This window comes from Anser anser (genome assembly GCF_964211835.1).
Source record: "Anser anser genome assembly, chromosome: 1".
NCBI lineage: Eukaryota > Metazoa > Chordata > Aves > Anseriformes > Anatidae > Anser > Anser anser.
In genome coordinates this window covers 16,289,597-16,311,230 of record NC_139720.1, presented here as the reverse complement: position 1 = coordinate 16,311,230, position 21,634 = coordinate 16,289,597, and the positions used below count along the sequence as shown (strand labels likewise).

The window sequence follows — 21,634 nt, the reverse complement described above, 5'->3', positions numbered from 1 at the left end:
AGTTTTCTGTGAAGGGAGAGCAGCATGCTGTGACCAGATCTACTGCATCCAGTCCATCTACCTGTGTGCAGAAGGACCGAGAAATCCCAAACCATGGCACTGACCATCAATGTACAGATCATTTGTAGTGTCTGAAGTGACTTGACTGTCCTGGAGGTACTAACTTTGCAGAACACCCACTGCTGTACACACGGCCAAAATATCCATGGCTATTCTAGTAGTGTAAGTCAAGAAGCAGGCAGCCTCATAAGAATTTAGGTAGCTTGTTCACAGCAAGGGAGCACACAAGGATAGCAGAACACAACAGATAAACTGCTCTGACCATTGACAGATAAGTTTTCCCAAAACCCTCCCACCCCCTGGCTTGTCACAGGAGTCGGCTGTGTGACAAACTTACATTACACGATTGCATCCTGTTGGCCCACTGATGTCCTCCACTCAGTACTGTGCCGGGATGGTAGCTCCTAACTAACCCAATATTCCGAGCCATACAGAGAAGAAATTATTAGAGTCTCTCTGTGTCGCCCTGTTCCCTAAGAATCCTCTGGCCTATAACCACAGGGACATCCTGATAGGACTGAAATCCACAGGCCAAGCCATCAAGTTATGTACCTACCTCCCAGCCTGTCTTCTGAGGCTAGCCCACCACACAGCCAAGAGTCCAAGAATTGCAGGGTAGGAACAGCAAAAAGAGAAAGCTTATAGCTCAGAGAGAAAGCTTGCTCAGGTTCTGGCTCCCTGCTGCACTCCCAGCTGTGTTTATACACTTCCTCTAGTGTAAGAGAAGTATAGGCAAATCCAGCAGGCAACACCAGAATGAAGGATAACCCTCCACAACAAACTAGGGTCTCTTCCTCATAAACTTTATGGCTTCACAATTCACATGTTCTTTGCAGTGTGAGAGGTAGCTTTATGGGGACGATGATGTATAGCTCCCATGTTCTCAGAAACATACCCTGGTGGTTTGGGCACATTCCTGAGAAACTGGAGATTGTAGATTCAAATGCACTCTGGCTGTGGTAGGAAAAAATAAAAAAAAAAAAGCAAGAGCCAGAAACAAAAAAACTGACTCCCTACCCCTGAGTGAATTAATCACAATGACAAGAAGCAGAGAAGTGTCATAACCTCACTATGCTATGCTTAAACACAACTCAGCATAATCAAAGTGTGTGCTAACGAAAAACCCAAAGGATTGAACAGCTGGGCTGAGATGCAGAGGCCTTTCTCTCCAACCCCACTTTATAAATGGGGTAACATGTAAGCAAGAGCCTGGGCTAGACCCCAAGCTCTTTACTGTGGAGAGCAAACAGAGCACCTCTGCCAAGGCAAGTAGGTCTGGACTCCAAAAGGGAGGCACTCATTGAAGTAACATTTAGCCTGTGAAAGTATCTAAACAGCAGGTGTAATGAATCTTCCTCCAAGACTTCACACACCTGAAGTCCACCTTACTAAGAATGAAGAAAAAGTTTAACTACAGGCAACCTGATTCACATTGTTTTCAAAATTGTTCTATCATGAGATTAAAAATGATGCTTATTAAGACTGAATGCTATTGATAATCTGATAGAATAATTTCTACCTTGGTTATCAGATTTCAGATACGGAGATGTGAGTCACTCCTGCTGAAGCCTGCATCCCATACTGATGTGAAGATTTAAAATAAACAGACAAATACTTGTGGTTTACCTTTATATAATGATCCTTTGAACCAGTGACAATAAGATCTTGTCCATTGGAAATTCGATCCACAGTAAGGCACATAACAGGACCCAGGTGACCAGTTAGCTTTCCTGTAGACTGAAATCTTCAAGAATAAGAAAATAAATGAATGAGGATTTCTTTTTATTTTTCCATGTATCCAACATAAGCTATAACAGTTTCTGCCAGGATGGATCTTGTTCTTTCCTCCTATGTCTTCACTAGTCCTCCACTGGTTTACTTACTCTGTTTCTCATATCCATGCATAAATGTGAAGTGGAAATAAAAGTTTCTATTTAGGTTTAAAAAAAAAAAAAACTTAAAAACAGACTCCTTAGATTATTCCCTGTATTTTGAGTGCCCTCTTTAGGTGCAGGTTCTGTTTGGAAAAAATGCTATCTAGTAATTATCATAGCCACACATTATATTGCATTACATCAGTCAGTAATCATAACCTCATCTGCAATTACCAGTCAAGACTCATGCATCTGTCACCTTACTCTTCAGCACGTGTCTTAAACACAGAACCTTGTTTTTTTTCCCCAATCATTTTACTGAAACAACTCACCATAACCTTAACAACCAAGGAAATCAAGATCAATTCCATTATCTCTGTAACAACTATAGCACAGATTAGTTGATCCATATCTTGACTGTATTTTACCCAGAATATGGATATTATCATGAACAGGAAACACCTTGTTGACTTTGTTACACATGCACATGTAACCACCCAAGGAAGATTCTCTTCTGCTGATGCTCAGTACCTTTTCAGGTCCCACATCCTCACTGAGTTTCCAGCAGCTGCATAGAGGAAAGTGCCAGTTGGGTTTAGTGCAATCTGATTGATCTGGTTCTCTCCAGCCGGGATAGTAACTGTTCTGTTAGTACTTCCTGAACACGCATCACCGGGCATCGCCTGGCCCGAAGACCTGAGCGCATGGAGGGAGGAGAAAAATAAATAAATAAAACAAAATAAATAAATAAATAAAACAACTACGTTATGTTCTCTTTATACGTTGTTTAAAATAACACGTATTTACCTGAGCAAAAGGGCTATAAAGCCAATAATGAATACCAAAGACATGATAAAACACTATAAGCATGTACGCAAATTGTTTCATGTTTTCATATATTACCAATGCCCCACACTGACCTACCCTGAACATGCTATTTTTTTAGCATGAAAAAAATTTTTTTTAACTTTTTTTTTTAGCAAAAAAAAGCTTCCAGGCCCAACAGTGTATTTGAACTACACTATTGAATTTAATCTAATTTTAGATAAAGTTAAAGATTCATTCAAGCTCTTGGTATTCAAGGTTTAATATACTTACGTCAATGTCCGAACACACTTAGCAGAATCTCTGATGTCCCACACCTTGATATAGGACGTTGAGACTGTGAAGACCAGACTAGTGTAGTTGCAGTATTTTATAGAAACAACATTATTTGGATGCCCCCCCAGAGACATAATCTCTTGTCCAGTTACCAGATTCCAGACTTTACAAGTACGGTCTAAACAAAGACAAGCAAAAACAAAAACAAAAGGTGGGGATTAAAATAGAAAACTCGTATTTTTCCAAAGCTCAATAATTAAAAAAAAAAAAATCCATACATTCAGTTGTATTCACAGATATCCCTTCCTTTTGGCAGGCACTGCATAAAAATCACTAAACAAAATTGGTCTTTAAGAGTACACATGGGCATCGTCTACCATCATCAAAATTAAGCAGGGTGAATCATTAAATGTCATGTTCAAGATGTGCATGTTAGCTCTCAGAACATTTTAAAATGATAAAGTCCCATCCCAAGGAAAGTGAGTAAAGACAAAGAAAGTTTGGAGGTTGCGAGGTTTGGATGATGACAGATGAAGAGAAGAACACAATTTTACAGCCAAAAATTCTTCATCAAGATCATAGTTCAGGAGAGAATGCGAGCCTCAGGATGATGGAGGATTGACTGCCACAACAAATACAAAGTCAAGAAGCAATTCAAACTATTCAGTGCTTTAAGAGCATCTGAAAATTCCAGCATAAGTGCTTTAGTCATAGTTTTCATTCAGTAGCAACCCAATTTAAATAGTGGAAACTTTTGTGTACTAAAATCCCAAATGCATTGAAGTTTTCAAGAATTTTGCAGCACAAATGGAGTCCACACAGGATACTCTCCTTGTTGCACCATGCCATAGTCATCCTCTATATTTTAGAAACAGATTTTTACTGGAGTAAATACTGGGAGCACAAAGAGCTAACTTCAGGTGTCAGCAGTTGTTACGATGGCATGAAGAAGGTAAGCATACCAAGAACTGGTCAGCTGCTTTAAAAATCTCAACTGTTAAGTCCAAAGCCCAACATCCACAACGCACCTGAGAGCTAATTATCATTCCTGAATTGGCACTGGCTGTTACTGTTATATGCTGTCAATAAGCTACAGCTTTCTGCTTCAGCACCAGATTCCAGAATATTTAGCCTTATTTAATTAAACAGCTGTATACACTCTTCTACTCTTGAGTAGAAGTGCACTTTGTGAAGTTTTCCCCTCCAAAATACATGCAGAAAATATTCCTCTGTAAGTATGGGAAGCTAGCATATGACAAAAAAGAGTAAATATTTACAACATCTGCAAGCATTCCTATGTTCCAAGGGAAAAAAAAAAAAAAGATATGCAAAATAAATGAAAAAATTAAAGCCTTTTTTCCCCATATAGGCACTGAATTTGAAACCTCAATACAAATCAACTCAGCAGCATTTGCAGAAGCTATAAATACATCCTCTTATTGCACTTGTATACAGTTGCACAAATGCTAAAATGTTGGCTGAAAATTAATAAGACCAAAAATTTGCCAATTCACTCTATCAGTGTGCCTTGGTATTTTTAATAGGCAGGGGAATAGCCACAGAAACCACACCTGAATGTTAGCAGTGGAAGACCTACAGCTGAGGGTGCTATCTCTGTGTCAATGCAGGAATAAATAAAGATGCCCTGAAATTTCAGAATGGACACGTTACGTGTACTAGTGAAAAGGAGAGTATCCCTGTCAGTAGGCACTAACTTCTTCCCAGCCACCACTCTAATTCACCTGAGCTTCAATACCTTCAAGGAAAATTCACAGATTATCACATAGGCTCTATTTGAGAGAACTTCCAAAGTTTCACGCATTACTAAGAACTTAGCGAGTCCTTTATTATAACTGCCTTATATGAAAAGATCCAGAAAAAGAGAACATACAAAAACAACTTTTTGAGTGATATGAAAAACAACATTTATGAAAAATAACCACTGAGGTCCAGTTATGTTATCTTCAAACCAAACCGAGTGATTACAATGCAGAGTCAACAAAAATAGGAAGGAAATGTTTTCTTCCAAAATGCTATTCCTATCAGCTTGAAGAGCTCGTAGACTGTTCCACCCAGTAGGGAATTTAGTGACTACTAAATCTAGCCCAACCCACAACAGCCATACAACTCTCACAGCCCACAATGGGCAGGTAATGAGATGCACGTGGAAAGCAGAAAACAGCTCTAGCTCTGCAGAATGAATCTATTCAAACCCTGTAGGTAGGGCAGCCAAAGGAGATGTGCTAATTCCCACACCTCTACCTCTACGCCCTGAGGCTATTACTTTGCCATTGCACATCATGTGAGCACCTGTTACCATGACTGGTTGCATCATAAAATTCAACAAATGTTAACATTGTTCTTGAGCGTTACCTTTTCCACTACAAATAAGTAGCTTAATACTACACAATGAGGTTAAAATCTGTAGATAATTACTGTAAGTCCTTCTTCAGCTTATGTTAGAAACAGATCCTCACATTTTCCACTGAGTGTACAGCACTGAGCACAAATTGGGAATTTCACAATAACCCCGGTTGTAAAAGCTGCCTGTACAGACAGCACAGGTGCATGAAGCTTGCCCAACCTTTAGATCCAGTGAAGAGAAGATCATCAGTTGCATCTACACAAAGCACAGCCTTGGCATGTCCTTCAGCTGTATAGATACACTGAAGTGGGGAAGATCGGATGCATTTTGAAGCAGGGAATGGGTTAATTATCCCCCTAAAGAAAAAAGAAAATGTGAGTTGGGCATAGTAATAGACACAGATCAAATTAATTTACTTATATGTAGGGGAAAAGTTAATTTCATTTTTTTACATGCGAGGACAGAACAGCTGAATGCCTTTTATAAACTATGCAAGGATTTTTACTACTTAGCTTTAACAAGTGTGAACTCTGGGCTAAATAAAGGAAATCAGAAACTAAAACAAACAAGAAACAAAAAGAGACAGGATGCTGAGTGTCGAGTACATGGGAAAACCTGCAAGATGCTGAAAGAGCCAAGATGCATAAAGCTCCTGGATTCAGAGGACCAACCACAAGACTGCAAATTGCAGAAAGACAGCTTAGTCCAAATAGCACATCTGAAAAATGTAGTGAAGGTAACGTACACAGCCAATTCCAAAGAGAAACATTCCAAAGAAGTAATTCCGGGAACAATTTCACATCAGCTACCCTCTACAGGCGAGCTTGGAGAACTGCTACTAACTCATGTGCCTGAGGAAGGTCCCTAGCCTGTACACAACACCAAACTTAAATGGCTATAAGGGTGCGCGGTGAGACTACAGGCACTCCGGAGGAATCTTTCCAGGGTACGTGTAGCTAACTCTGAGGTGGTACCAAAAAGATTGTAACCCAGCCTGAAAAATAAATACATAAAGTCACACTAATCTTCATAAAATAATAATAAGTAGTAGTCTAAAATCCCATGCATACAACTGCATGCACAGTGCACACGTACTTCCCTTTACCTGTGAAGTGTAGAAAAGCCTACCCTGTTTCCGTGTTAGATAATGCCCACAAACATGCAACACAATGTTGTGACCTGACCAGCTCACAGTCAAGACTCACAGCCACACCTTTCTAGGGATTAAGTTCATAATTACGAGAAATAGCCACTAAGCCCTACCTCATAAAAACCATCAGGTTTGGGAAACTGTAAAAATTCCACAATATTGCCCAGCAGAAAACTGCTACAAGAAGGAAAAGGTCTTTAATGATATGAGCTAACTTAGTGGCCAGGTTTATCTGATACGGTGTTAGAAATGATGATTTTATGATTCTATTCTACGTAATTCATAACTTCCTCACTTTGAATAATACTTTCATCTTTCAATCTGCACCTTATTTATAGTGTTTTCAAGAATACAGAAATAGACAGTTTACTTTATTATTATTATTTTAGATGTCTGCGCTTTGTTTTATAATGCTACACAGAACTAACGTTTTTTCTCTGTAATATTCTCCAGTGGATCACGCTGCCTGTAGATTGCGAATTACTCCTACTGCTGCTCTCACCCACTCATTCCCTTGACAAGCCATGTAAAATACATGTCCCAGAGCTATTTATCTACCTGTGTGCTGTGCTTTGAAATCTACAGACAAAACATGCTATGCTTGCTACAATGACTAGACAAAGCCACCGACGCATTATTATTAATCTTTTAACTGCCCTTTTCTTGCTAAATTTTTTCACTGAGTGCCAACAGCCTAAGCCACTGCTTGGAAACACGACTAGGGACATTTCTTTCATCTCTTGAACCACTATGCATCCTGTCAAAAAGACATGGTAGAAACTATTTGTTTTTATTTACAGAAGAATTTAATTTTTTAGTGACCTAAGCGTACAACTGAACAAGGGAAAAAAAAAAAGACGAGCTTCAAAAAAGTGAGAAAATATTTGCTCTTTTTCAAAGAAAACAAAGAGAGAGTATGTCTAGGGAAAGGTGTACACCCTATTTCATTAAAAAAAAAAAAAGAAAAAAAACAACCACCAAACTGACATGCTCAACAATGATAAACAAAGCCCTAAAAAATGGGGGGGGTGGGGACACATGCTTGACCAGAATTTCAGATTTTTAAATTTCTGGCAAAAGCAAAAATTATACAGTGCATAAGTATGAGGAAAATTCATGCATCTAAATGAAATGCAAAATGAAATTTCCTAAGAACTGGAATAACTTCACTGAGAGATGCCAGGAAAAAAGAAAAGAGAAAGAGAGAATACCTGTGTACCTCCGACAGAGAGGAATCACTTTCATCAGACCTACAACCAACAGTGGTGGAATTGTGAGGAGAAAGAATACAGGTATCAGCAGCAAAGTAAAGCCTCCATATTAGAAGAACAAACAACAGCATGGCCAGTCCAGAAAAGCAATGCAAATTCATACACAGTATGTAGCATTGCTCAGGGTATACCTTAAATCCATGATAATATTAGGGAAAAAAAATCATTAAACGGCTCTCTTGGCAGTGAGTTACATTGGTAGACTGCCTCAAACCAAGAAACTGAGTAACGCCTGCTAAGTCATTTTTTATTTCCCCAATATTTTCTTACAAAAGTAAAGGTAAAGCAAAAGGAGAAGATGGATTCGAACTTTAACCTTTGGAACATAATGCTTATTGAAAATATGAAAAGGAAAAATCATTTTTAACACCAATGCCTGTTAAGTATAGAAAAAAAGATGTAAAATGTTAATCTGGAAAATATAAATATTAAACATTGATAGCCCACTGAAAAAGGAACTGCAATTTGGAAATTATCCTTACTTCAAAGTCCTTCACCTCTCCTTTTCAAGAAGAGTTTTAAAAAATAAAAAAAAAAACAAGAGAACACACAAGAAGAAAAAGTTCCCCCGAGACATGAATGTTTTCAGTATGTCATAAGACACCCTTCATTTCTAACTCAAATTGAACAGATCCAGCAGCTTCCTTTTGATTTCAAAGCCAGTGCAAAGAAAATGAAAAAGGTTAAGTGGGAGTTAGCAGTGAGATGACATATCAAAGATAAAGAAGTTACAAGCACTGTTAAATTATTGCAAGCATTGCAAGCTACTGCTTGGTATGTGGTAACCCTGCAGACTGAAAGAAAACAAAATTTTTATTTAAAAAAAAAAAAAGTGGAAAGAGACCTATTTCTCATCTTGCTATAGTCTGAACCAGAGGTTTATTCCAAGTTTCAGTTGCGGTTCATAAGTGCTGCATGGCACTATTATCAGTACTGAAACCTGCAATAAAAATTCTGTTCAACCCAAGGCGGCTGCAATTTGGACAAACTCCTGCAGAAACAGATGCCTAACATGCCAGGAAACTGAGCTCTACTTCTAAATGAGGTGTTGATATCATCTGCTCCTCCAGATCACCTCCTATTGTGAGCCTGTTCAATAATATGGATAATCTCTAAACAACTGCATTCTAGCCATTTCAACATCCTGCCCTCCAGGGTGCTATTGTGACAGTGCTCTGAACTGGAATAACTGAAAAACTGTCAAAAGCACAATTTCCTACATTGTTAGCCTAATTCTACTTTCAAGTGTAAGCACACACACAAATACACATATATCTAAAAATTCTACAGTTCTTTTCTGTCACAGTTTAAGGCTTTAAAACTACAAGTACCAAACATAGCCTAGAATACAGGAAACAAGGTTCAGCAGGAAATTGTTTTCCTTGAATTTTTACAGCAGTTTCATGTAGGTTTTTAAGTATTTTATTTGAAAGATACATGAACGCAGGAGAAATGTCTCCTCCTGTCTTGCAGGAGAAAGGCAAAATATCTAACAGATACTACACTGGTAACTTGAAAGCACTTTGCCAAGTCCCTGTTCGGGGGCTGAGGCTTCCCTCTGTGACTTACTTATCCTGCTGAACTGATGTGTTTCCCTGAGAAACAGTAAGACGACTAAAAACATTCATTTCATTACGGGGCCGGCTTGGTGGGGAAGTAGGAGGTGACAGACTAGCCTCTGGGGTTCCAGAATCTGAGCTACAAGAAAAAAAGAACATCTTCTTTAACAGGCTGTGAATGATTAGAGATGTTAAATGCAACATGCCTCAAATGTTAGATCCTCTTTTCTTAAGCAAATAAATAAAATTATGATGATGGCTACAGATGTTTCCCAGAGAAGGTTAACAAAACTTAAGACTACAACTGCTTCAGACTGCAAGGTGGCAAAATGTTCAAAATTTGCTCGATAAAAGCAGAAGCTCCAAGCAGAAAAATCAAGTATGTGAAATGAAGTTCTTATATAACTGCAGTTTCTTAGAGAAATTGATGATTGCTATTTAATAATAATAATTTTAAAAATTTGCAAATGCTCCAAAGGACATTTTCAGAGCTCTGGTCCAGAGTTATTTGTGTGTACAAAATTACTTGGGGGGAATAAAAAAAATAAAAATACACACACAGCAGTTGAGCAATAATAATTTCATTGCCAACAATAAAAACAACTGTCCGAAAATTAAAGAAACAGAAAATACAATTTGTTTTTCAAGAAGATATACCCACGGTTTAAATTATTTCAGAGAAAATAAAGGAATCTTACAGTTTTTGTTCTTTTGCCTTTGTCTTTTCCATTGTTTTGTCATAGACTTTTCTCTTGGCTAAAGGTGAAGGTTCAGGTATCTTCTTCTCCGACAAAGATGGCTGTCTGGAACTGAATCAAGAGGAATCATTATCTTACTTTACAGGCCTTTGTCAAAGTTGCTTTTCCCACATTAACTGTCATTTTTTCACTCAGAAGTACTTAATGTATTATTATTTCATCTCTTGAGACTACCAGATTTATTTTTTTTCTCACATTATTAAAATATACCAAATGTATTAACTTCCATAGTTCATCAACATATCAAGAGACACATACTGAAAACACACAGTAGATCTACTAATTCAATAATAAAAGAGGTTGACTAAAATAAATACAGTAGCTGGAGGATGTGCCTCAAATTAAGACCACAAAGAAGACTCAAAGTCTAAGATCTAGAATTTCTTATTCCACAAATTTCATCTACAATAGACCACTTACGGATATGAAGAAAAGAAATCACAATGGCTCTTACAGATGAATTAAAACATTCACTAACATATTCCCGTTCTGATACCAAATTCACAACTGGGATGTGAGACAGTATTTTCCACTGACAACTTGAATATTATGACACTGCTTCTCTTCTTCTTTGCTCTCCATCCCTCCTTTGTCTCTCTAGCTCTTTCTACAAAATAATTCCAGTTCACAGTCACTGTGGTCTTTATACCAACTTTTTACTTCCCAATACAAATAACAAATGATCAAGAGTGCAATACTGATGTTGACATTCAAGCACCATCATTTTACTGGTAATCCAGATGATCTCCACTTTTCTCAATTCCTGTTCCTTGCTAGCTATACAAACAGAAAAGCCATGTGTGCTTTGGTTTATGCTTTTTTGTGTGTGTGTTTAGAGGTTGTTTCTATCAGAAACAACCAGCAAGACCAGAAATGCTCTAAAAGCGAGAAAGCAATTCTCAAAGTGCTTTTGTGTCAGACAACTTTACTAAGCAGACTACACCCAGTGGGCAGGCACTGGCTTGACACAGTTATTAGCATCCAGTCTCAGAGCTCTACAGAGTCTGGATCTACATATCTGCAATTTCTCCACATAAGAAATGCTCTGCTGGTTTCCCTTGAGAGGAAGTCAGTGTTACACAAACCCCATCTGAGGACCGGTGGGCAAAAATAACATGATTTAGCATCAGCCAGCAGCGTGCGTGGCAGCCCAGAAAGCCAACCGTACCCTGGGCTGCATCAAAGGAAGCAGGTTGAAGGAGGTGATTCCCCTCCTCTTCTCAGCTCTCATGACCCCCCATGTGAGCACTGTGTTCAGTTCTGGGCTCCAGCGCAAGAGAGACATGGACCTGCTAGAGCAGGTCCGAAGGAAGGCCACAAAGATGACCAGAGAGCTGGAGCACCTCTGCTATGAAGAGAGGCTGAGAGAGCTGGGGTTGTTCAGCCTGGAGAAGAGAAGGCTCCAGGGAGACCTTACAGCGGCCTTCCAGTGCCTAAAGGGGGCCTGCAGTAAAGCTGGGGAGGGACTCTGTCAGGGGGTGCAGTGACAGGGCGAGGGGCAGTGGTTTTTAACTAAAAGAGGGTAGGTTCAAATTAGATATAAGGAAGGAATTCTTCACAATGAGGGTGGAGAGGCACTGGACCAGGTTGCCCAGAGAAGCTGTGGATGCCCTATCCCTGGGTGTTCAAGGCCAGGCTGGATGGGGCTTTGGGCAACCTGGTCATGTGGAGGCATCCCTGCCCATGGCAGGGGGTTGGAATTGGGTAATCTTTAAGGTCCCTTCCAACCCAAACCATTCTGTGACTCTGTGAAAACGGAGAGCACAACTAAGAACAGCTACTTGACCAAACTGTCCCAAGTGATCACATGTATGCTGAACACAAGCTCCCATACAAAGGTGAAGGTCCTACCTGTAGAGCCTAGTGCCAGGAGTTGTGTGCAGACCCTTACAGTCCCCCTAACTGCAAATAAACAGGGTCTTCAAAATACAGAAGGAGGAGCAGAAGCAATAACTTCTATAGTTCTGCACAAAAGTGTAGTGGTTAAAGAGCACAAACGTGAGAGGAAGGTGGGTTCAATTCACTCCTCAACACCAGAGCACCTCTTTCCCTGCAGGGTCACATATCTCTAGACATACTCTGCAAAGAACATATAAAAAGAGGGGGAACAGGACACACACTCTCCCTCTTTTTATGCTGTAGAGGTATGTATTTAGGAATGCAGAAATCCTGGGGTCACAAGGCAAGTCCTATGATCAGCCCAATAGCTAGATTTTTCAACAAGGATAACAAACTTGAGCTTTAGTTTCCACTGCCTTGATTGCCTATATCCCTACTGTGCAGCTAGCAGGTTAAATAAACCACACCAGAAACCAGAGCCCAAGCTCCTCTGACTCACACCAGTGGCTTCCAAGTCAGACACGGAGCCAGCTCCTTCCTGCTTACTCTCTACCTGCCCCTTGAGTGTTCCATCTCTGGCTCCGCAGTGATGGAGCTCAGAAGAAGGTGTAAAAAGCATGATTATATAATGAATCCTTTCTGAAACCCTGGAAATGCAGGTTGTATAAAAGTGTAGTCTTCGTGGAATAAACATAGATTTAAACAAACACCACAGGTGCATCCTATTGATAACCTGAATGTAAAAGCACAAGACACACACCTAATTACAGGTTTCCAGTGTCCCTTTAGATTTCCCAGGATATCACAGACACCTGAACAGAGCTGGCAAATGTAACACAAGACCGACGGGAAACCACCATGCTCTGCTGGAGCTGAGGTGGGAGTCTCAAAGGACAACAGCACTGGCTGTCCCTATAAGCAGAATTCCAACCAAAGTGGCTGCTGGACTCAGTGTTGTCCATGCACATTTTGGTTCCTCTCTGAATCACCACAGAACTGAGAAAACTGAAGGGTTTCCACAGCAGAGTTCATGCATATGCAGACACCTAACTTTGCACCTAAGCGTAAAATTACTACCTGTTACTTCCAGGGAACGCATATTTTGGATCACCGTTACTAATTCCACATCCCTGAATGCCACATAAGAGGCACAAGGGAGATAATGTTTATTACAGGTAAGATGACACTCTGCCTCAGAAGAATGCACTTCTTTACAACAGATAACGAGCACTACAGGCTCAAATAGGAAGGCCGGATGGCTCACAAAGACAACCTTTTGTCAACAACAACCAGTGACCAGCAAAAACAGCACTACTGTAGAAAGTAGACTGAGCTTTAGTTATGAAAAAAGCCTTCATGTTACAGTGAGGACATCACTACAGACTGATTGTGGCCATTTTTGATCATTTATCTGCCAAAACATGAACAATAGCAAATCAAAATAAGTGAGGCCTGCTGCTGGCTGAATCGATTCACTGCAGCACACTGTATAATGCTCACAGAATACAGTTTTTAGAAGAGATCCATTTTGCCTTGTGCAAGCTCACTTACACAAATGGATGCATTCTAGCAGATGGAGTGAGGCAAAAGTTGGTATTACCTGAGTCTTGGATGCCAGGCCATAACACTTGATGTTTTAAATCTTGAAGCTTCAAGAGTCCCTAGTGATCTCACACTAACTGCTGAAACAAGTGGGTTTCTTCACCTGTCTTAGCCCCCCAAGAGCATTATTTTCAAGCAGACTCAACTTGTAAAATGCACTGAAGCCATCAGCATGGGTTAATAATTGCTGTCAGTAGTGTTTTACTGTTCATGTTTGCCACCTCAAGCACATGCTAGAAATACACGGTAGAAATAATACAAATTGCAAGTGTACATTAGATGGAAATTGCTGTAAAATCATTATGCAAATAGGACAGATGGATAGTGAAAGATGCCTAATTCCAGCATCTGTAACGGGAAGATAGGTATGGGACACAGTTTTTCCATATAGTTGAATATGGCAAGTGCATTCAGTTTACGCATGAGTTTGCAGAATATAGAAGCTAGTACCTTAAAAAAAAAAAAAGTCAAGAAAATGGTCTCTAGCAGTGAACGGCTGATAACCAGCAGTGATATTGGTAGTTATAAAAAAACAGCAAGAACAAATGAAAAAAAGCACATACTAGAGTGCACAAGAGAGGCCTCTTGGCCCCAGAGTAAAAAGACAAAAATAAAGTTTTTAGTTTAGGATTTTAACATGTTTGTTTCAACTTTACACTTGGATACTCCATTAATGTATAGACTTCTTCAGTTTAAGCACGGTCCACACAAAATGTCTCACAGGAAGATTTTCCCTGACAGTTAGGACCACACACAGATACTATTACCACATTATATTATTTAAAGTTTTTATTGTTGCTGCTTTGTTGTTTTTTGTTTGTTTGTTTCTTAAACTCTGCTGTTCTAAGCAGACTTCCTGCTATCTCCCTAGAATGTGAATTTCCCAAAGCACTAGTAAAACAAAATATCCAAGGTACGAGGTGGATTTTTCTCACTATTTAGAAACAAGGCTACAATAATCTCACTATGACAGAACAACTTAATAGAAGTTTGGAAACACATTACTTATAACAGAGCATTTCTACCTTCTAGAGTGGTGATGGCAGAAAAAGGAGGAAGGGCTTTGTCAGTATTTAGTAAGCTTGAGTATATCAACCTCCCTTGTAAAGTTAAAATAACAGATTACAAGAAATGGGCAACATGCACTTCTAAGAAGCAAAGAATAATTAGTACAGCATGGCCAAACTTACATGCTGCCTATCTTAGAAGGTAAGCCAGATGGTGGGGGAATAAACTCCCTGTCCCTAGCAGCAGTATCATTTGTGTCAGCAGTCACCCCACTTTCTTGGGTTTCTGCAGCAGATGCAAGAGGGCCAGGCAAAGTGGAGTCTGCAGCACTAGTGTCAGAGACTAAATCGCTGCTATCTGCGTATAGCAATTCCATCTGCGTAGTGGTCCTCCGGCGGGCCTGCAGACAAACAGAAAGCAAGTTGCAACTTAAACATTTCTTAGGATGTGTCAAGAATGCTACGTTTAAGATTATAATTAGCTGGTAATCAGCATCCCCCTCAAATCACTTGGCAACTACCTTTGGAAACTAAACCAAGGAGCTCACCTGTACCCTTCGCAATGATTTCAGAGGAGGCAAGTCAAGTTCAACAGCATGAAACATTGATTTGACAACTGTTTGAAAGGATATCCTTGGAAACCAGTTACAAGTGCCTATCAATACTACAAGAGTGCAATGTTATTCTCCTAAGGTTTAACTAAATGAAATGTTATAAAGCAGAGCAATAAAGCAAAATATGAATTTAAATAACTACAATAATATTGGAGTAACTTCTTACGCTGATGCTTCTTATGATGTAAAAACATCTGCTACTTAGTTTATATCAGTTCAGAAGTAATTCAAGCCAAGACGAATTAAGATTCACTCAGCATTCGAACAGTTGGAAAACAGCAGAGAACCTCAGAAAGGTGCCAAGCTTTATGCAACATGGTCATTTTTGGAAAGCTGACCATACATTTTACGTGTTTAAGCTGCTGCTGTGAAATTTAGATCAATTCCTCAAGGAAAGAAAGGCCACTGGGGAAGAAAAAGGTCTAGCCTAAACACAGCCCTTACAAAAATTACATGTTTACCTGATACCAACATTTTCAGATCAAAGTAATTCAGTTTACCTACCCAAAGAGCCATGAAGCCAAGGGACGCTATCAGTAATGCAACACCAACCTAGATATGTTCCTCTAAAGTCAACTGCAGTGCAAAGCAAAGAATATAGACTTCTACTTACTTTACAAATTTGCTTTATGCTCCTGTGACCACAGAAGCAAATCACAAACAGTACACGTTTCCAGTTCCCACTCCTGTTAATATTAAACTGCAGCCAACCTGGATATACACCTCCAATGCCAACTTTAATTAAGAATCTGAAGGACAAATTTCTATTTGCTTATAAACATCCTTTACACTCCTATGACCATAGAAGCAAATAATTATGAAAAAATAATTTAAAAAAAAAAAAAAGAAACCATGTTTCCAATTCCCCTGGCGTTAAACTGTAGCCTCAGTAATACTAAACTACAAATCTACTCCAGTTTGGAGTGCTAGTAATTGAAGAAAATCTCTTCTTAAACTGTAAAAATTCAGCCACAAGATATTGAAAGACAATGCATTTTTATCATTGCTTCTCAGAGGGGAGTATTAAGCAAAAGCACATTACAAGTGAATCACATGAACAGTACTTCAGTTCACCTTCTGTAAGTCTTCACTCATTAATGTCTCTAGAGCAATGCAATAGCATCCCCCAGAAGCTGCCACTAAAGTATAAATTATTATTATTATTATTGTACAGCCTACCTTGCTCTTGGGTTTGACTTCACCACAAAGCTTCAAAAGATCTGAAGACAATGAACTAAAAGAAATTACAGCACAATTAGAAAGAAAACAGCTGTATCTTTTTAGAATGTGTATTTTTTATTTCATCCTTCTTCCTAGGGAATTGGTAGGCAATGTGGAATGAAACCTCTTCACAGGTATCTTCTAATGGGTACATAATGTGTTACAGAAAGAGGAAGTGACAGCGTTTTTTCTAGAACCAGATCCAGTTAACAAAGATTGCTCACCTTCCTTCTGTCCCAGGACTATGCAATGGGGCATCCTCGTCAGTACTATCTTCCAAATTTTCTAGAAAATCACCAAAAGAATAACATTAGCCTGTGAATCTACAACAGGATATCCAGGCTTTAAGTACTATACACAACATTTCAGATAACGTTGAATGTAGACAAACGGCATATGAAAGGTAGTCAAGAGATTTTGTAAATCCCTATTTGCCAGTCATTTCTCATTGACTTTTCCTGGTTTTTTTTTCCCTAATTTATTTTCATTTTTGAATTTTTCATTCATAAATTTTCCTAAGTTCTTTCACACAGCTTAAGGAAATCATACACCTTGGCATACAGTGCCAGATGTGGTCCTGTATTGTAGTAGAGCAACACGGTTGACAGAGAAATAGAAATTGTAGAAGGAGATCTGGAAGACAGAAAGAAGAAAAGCAAAGTAGATTAACTGCAAGACATGGAAAAGAAGATGCTAGTCAATGGACAGCAAGGATGCTTGTTCCACTTCCTTTTTGTGATCATCCTGCTCCAAGACAGAATCAAATCTGTTAAAATGAAAAAAAATAATGAAATGCATTTTTATCTAGCTAGTGAGCTGAGGCTCAGCTCCAGCTTATACAGAATGGCAGCATCAGCCTGACAAGGAGGAAGCACTTTGTTAGTATGTAAGCATATACGTTTCAAAACAGGATGATGCCACCATTTAATACTACAGACCTGCTTCTAAAAGTATTAATTGTATTGAAGGCAATTGTGAAAAAGAAGCTGTTCAGTAGAAACGCTCCTGAGGTAAAATGGATATTCAAGCCTGTGCACAAAAGACAAAACCAGCATGCATGGCACATACTGTTACACTACCAAACATCAGATTAGCATGTCTGCATGCAAAACGTCAGGCTAAGACAACCAGTCCAGGGCATATGTACAATGAATTCCAAACTGCCAGGAGAAAAAATCCTTTACTTGCATGTTATTCTAGTGATAAATCTAAGTATAGCTTAAGGATATGGGTATTAAATTCCTGCAGGTCCCTTATTTTTGAACACACACATGAAATCGTATGGATTAAATAACATTCTGATGACATTCCACTAAATCTCTTCTTTATTGTTAGAGATGCTCTAAGGTTATTTACTTATTTCTGCCAGAAAGCAGGTACCGTTTGTAACACACAGCATTAATATATTTGGTACCCATATCAACACAGGTTTGTCCATGCATATATTTCAAATGCAAGTTCATGCTTTGGAGAAAAGCAGAAAAAATATATAATCTCCAGTTGAATTCTCAGAAGAAATAATGAAAGGGAAAATGCTGCCTTCTTGTGTACACTAAATCTAAAAATGTTTCCTGAAAAAGCCTAAAACATACATCAATCTAATACCAGCTCCAACAATGCATTTCAGAGGTACTCAGGGTTACACTGTTAAAACTAATACAACAGTTGTTTTTTGTTGTTGTTCCATCCTGGGTTTGAGCCCACATTAAATCTTTTCTGTATATGTTATTATTGTGTATCTTCTGCAGGTAAGAACTGGGGTATTGTTCCCCCTAGCAAGGCATCAAAGCAGCGACAGTAAAATAAATGCATTTTATTTAATTACTGTGATGATGTTACCTCATGCACTTCTCATAAAGGGCCTGTGATCAACTTTGATGTTACTTGCAAAAGCAGAAAGCATGGGATTGCCACAAAAGATGGGATTTTACCTGTGGGCTTACACTCACATGACCTGACGTGTTGTAGTAATTGTTTCCTTGGGTTTATCTGCAATTCATCACAGGAAGACTGTGGGAAGCCCCCAGGTAAAAACCAGTGCACAAAAACAACAAAAAGAAATGCAAAGAGACAGAAGAGCAAGATTCTGCAAGCAGTCCTCAGCAAGAGGAGATGAAAGGAACAACAAAGTTAGCAAAAGGCAGTACTGCTTGTGAGGATGAAGGAGACAGAACTACTGATAATCGGTGATCTAAGACCAGTGCAGAGCTTTGCTGATGGCTTCACGATGAGGTCTTCGTCCTCATGTAGAGACACCTGAACAGTGCCAGTACTGAAATGTGCCACACCAGCACATTTAATCCAGCGGAGACAACTTTTAACCCGCTCTTTCAAGATCTGCACACACATGGCTGCAAGCCACAACCAGGAATGTCCGGCTGTCACAGGTGGGAAGGAGAAGCAGCTCCCACTGCTTCAGGAAGGAGTCACTCCAGCAGTGTTTCACTTCGTGGTCGTGTTACATCTGCACCCAAGGTAGGTGTGCATAAAAAGCCCGTTCTGTGGGTAAAAATCTGAGCCTGTGATGCAGTTCATCTGCAGATCGAAACCTCTTCTTCAGGCTCCATTTGAACACAGGTATGCAACTACACTGGGGAACACCTGAACTTCTTCAAGCCAGTTCTGTTCAAATGGCTAAGAATTTACAGATCGCAGAGCTGAAAGAAGGCATCAAGGGAGAAGTTCACAACCAGCTGATGATCAGCACCCTGAAGGTGCAACTACCCTGTTAGGGATGGGGCTGAGTGGGTCTTGCCCCTGAGCTGTTGAAATTTGTCTCTGCCACACTCACTTCCACCCTTGGGAATTGTGTCTGATTACCAGGGAGTCCCTGCACAAGAGCCCCAGTCATCAGTCCCAGCCTCAAAGCCTCACTTCAATGGCGTCTGAACTCGCTGCAGCCCAAAAAGGTTTACCCACTAGTGATCTACAAAACACAGACTATCAACAGTGTGGATTTCAGTGTGGACTGAGGTTAGTATGGTGTATTCAGTTTAAGGTACATCCAGTGAAGTTTCCTTCCCAAAGTGTTAACACAGTCCTGAGTAGCTTAAGTGTTTTAAAAGCCTCAGTTCATGCTAGCAAAGTGTTAAAAAGCTTCTTTAATGGTATATACTTTACAAAAATTTTCAAAGTAGAGCTACTGTTTCAATGCATTTAGCAAAAGTCTGTTCAAAAGAGTGCTCCAGATGCTGTTAACAAGTGAAAAGCCTGTCCAGAGCTAAAAGAAAATGCAGTGCTAACATCCTGGCTGGAGAAGCACTGCTCTCACACCAACAGGGGTGAATGCACACACACAAACACACGCAATAAAGGGACTATTTTTGACTAACTACAATACTAATAACCACTGATGTTTCTGAGGAAATACTAGCAAAATGCAGCAACATGCTCTAACACAGATCATCAGAAGGTGCCACCTGTCAAGACACTGGCAAAGCTGTAATTGTTCTCACTGGCTTATACCAGGTGATGATCTATACACTTTAAGACAGTCTTGTACGTATGAAATGTTTCAGATGCCTATGCAGACTAGCACAGGACAGCTTAATGGGATTGGAAGTAACACAGGATGACACAAAACAAACTGACATCAGGAATATTTCTTTCAGGTTTCAAACATAGCCAAATTTATGACTACGAGCACAGGAGCTGAGAAAGTGCGTGTCATCTTCTTGGGAATAATTTAGAAGCAACAACAAAAAAAGATTAATCTCCTCAAAAGTTAGTGAAGTCAGTAACTAAACCCAATTGAAAAAAAGTGAGATAAAATCTCCACACTGTAAAATATTTACATTATGAAATAAACTATCTGCAAAAGGTTAAAAATGAACTGCATTAAGAACAGAAAAAAGGTGGAATTTATCACAACTATAGTGGTAACATAGCATTAAATAGCCTTACATAGTCCGAACATACAGCTTCACAGACAGTAAGTCATAAATTTGAAATACAGCTCTGCTTTCTGTGTTCACTTGTCTACCAAACCTAATGTGATGCTATAGGGGGTTTCAGAAAGGAGGAATGCTCTGTAAGCTCATGATAAGGAGTACGTTTACAGAACAGTTCATGCAAACTTCACACACTCACAAATTCTAAGACGCACCAGTTAGTGAACATGAATGAATTAGTAACTCATGCAGCTGTACAGTACACAGAAAGCTAAACATACTTACCCAGCGGTATGCTATCTAGGTCTGTGTAATAACAGCAACAAGGAAACAAAAGCAACACTCCAATCAAAACATATCCATTTATAAATAGAAATAAAACATAAGTACCCAAATGTACTCTATATTTTTTCTTAATATCATCTCACGAGAAGTAGAATAGATGCCGTAAGAGACATACAATGCCACTTTCAAAATCACTAACGTATGGTGATTGAACAGGATTATATGTTCAGAATTTCACATTCAAATGTCAAAAACACATCGAATTGTAAATGCAATCTTTTATAAAAATAACAGACAGATTATTTGAATTTTAAAGGTCTCAATAATAAAAAGATTATTTCCTACATTTCACTGCTGAGTGGATATACTTAAAAATGACATGCATGTACATCAATTGTGAAATAGAGTTTAAATTTAATATGTTAAAATACAGCATCTATTCAGAAAAGAAACAGCCTAGAATGCCCAGTACAGCATGCATGAAAGGCAAACATGACATGCAGCTGACGGCTCAGAATATAAGATGACAAAATTACCTTGCAAAGCATGACCCAGCAAAGCATCAAGTTCAGGATTTAACTCAGCTTTCTCTTTCAGCATGTGAAACAGCAGTTGGTTTTGAGTAGCGCTAGTGATTTCGGTCTGCTTAAGACGCCCCTCAAGAACTTTAATCTGAGCTTCTTTCTGAGCTGCTTGGAGACCCTAGGAAAGAAAACAAACAAAACCAAACAAAAAAACAATGATATTTCATCACAACACCCTTGTTTAGAAAATAAGAATTGCCAAAAAGTTTTTAAAACTACGAATACAAACAACATGCAACCTTTCTCCCACATCCTAAAGTTCAGATGTCAACTAAAAGTCAAACTTTTTTTAAGTAACTGGTTTAGCATTCTTTTAACTTGTGATCCTCAGACTCTTCCTTCTGAATATGCATTCAGAGGCTAAATTGGATATGAATCCCAAGTACAATTCATAGATTTCTTGTGCTTATTCAAGACCAGCAAGCACACAAAAATTAACACCTTCATTTTTTCA

At 39.1% G+C, this 21,634-nt stretch overlaps 1 protein-coding gene across 13 annotated transcripts in view; it reads right to left on the bottom strand.

Annotated features, from left to right (window-relative positions):
• KIF21A (kinesin family member 21A) overlaps positions 1-21,634 on the bottom strand; it is a 91,327-nt gene that overhangs the window by 8,477 nt on the left and 61,216 nt on the right. For 3 of the 13 annotated variants that reach the window (XM_083820022.1, XM_083820029.1, XM_083820028.1), the window contains 12 exons: positions 21,133-21,298; positions 20,597-20,617; positions 16,646-16,706; positions 16,380-16,434; positions 14,770-14,987; positions 10,079-10,189; positions 9,391-9,519; positions 7,762-7,800; positions 5,620-5,756; positions 3,033-3,213; positions 2,466-2,630; positions 1,687-1,804 (listed from right to left, as the gene is read on the bottom strand). In XM_083820022.1, the coding sequence (XP_083676148.1) occupies positions 1,687-1,804; positions 2,466-2,630; positions 3,033-3,213; positions 5,620-5,756; positions 7,762-7,800; positions 9,391-9,519; positions 10,079-10,189; positions 14,770-14,987; positions 16,380-16,434; positions 16,646-16,706; positions 20,597-20,617; positions 21,133-21,298 (1,401 nt within the window). The remainder of the gene's footprint in view (positions 1-1,686; positions 1,805-2,465; positions 2,631-3,032; positions 3,214-5,619; positions 5,757-7,761; positions 7,801-9,390; positions 9,520-10,078; positions 10,190-14,769; positions 14,988-16,379; positions 16,435-16,645; positions 16,707-20,596; positions 20,618-21,132; positions 21,299-21,634) is intronic. The other 10 variants (XM_083820030.1, XM_083820026.1, XM_083820027.1 and 7 more) reach the window with 7 other exon arrangements.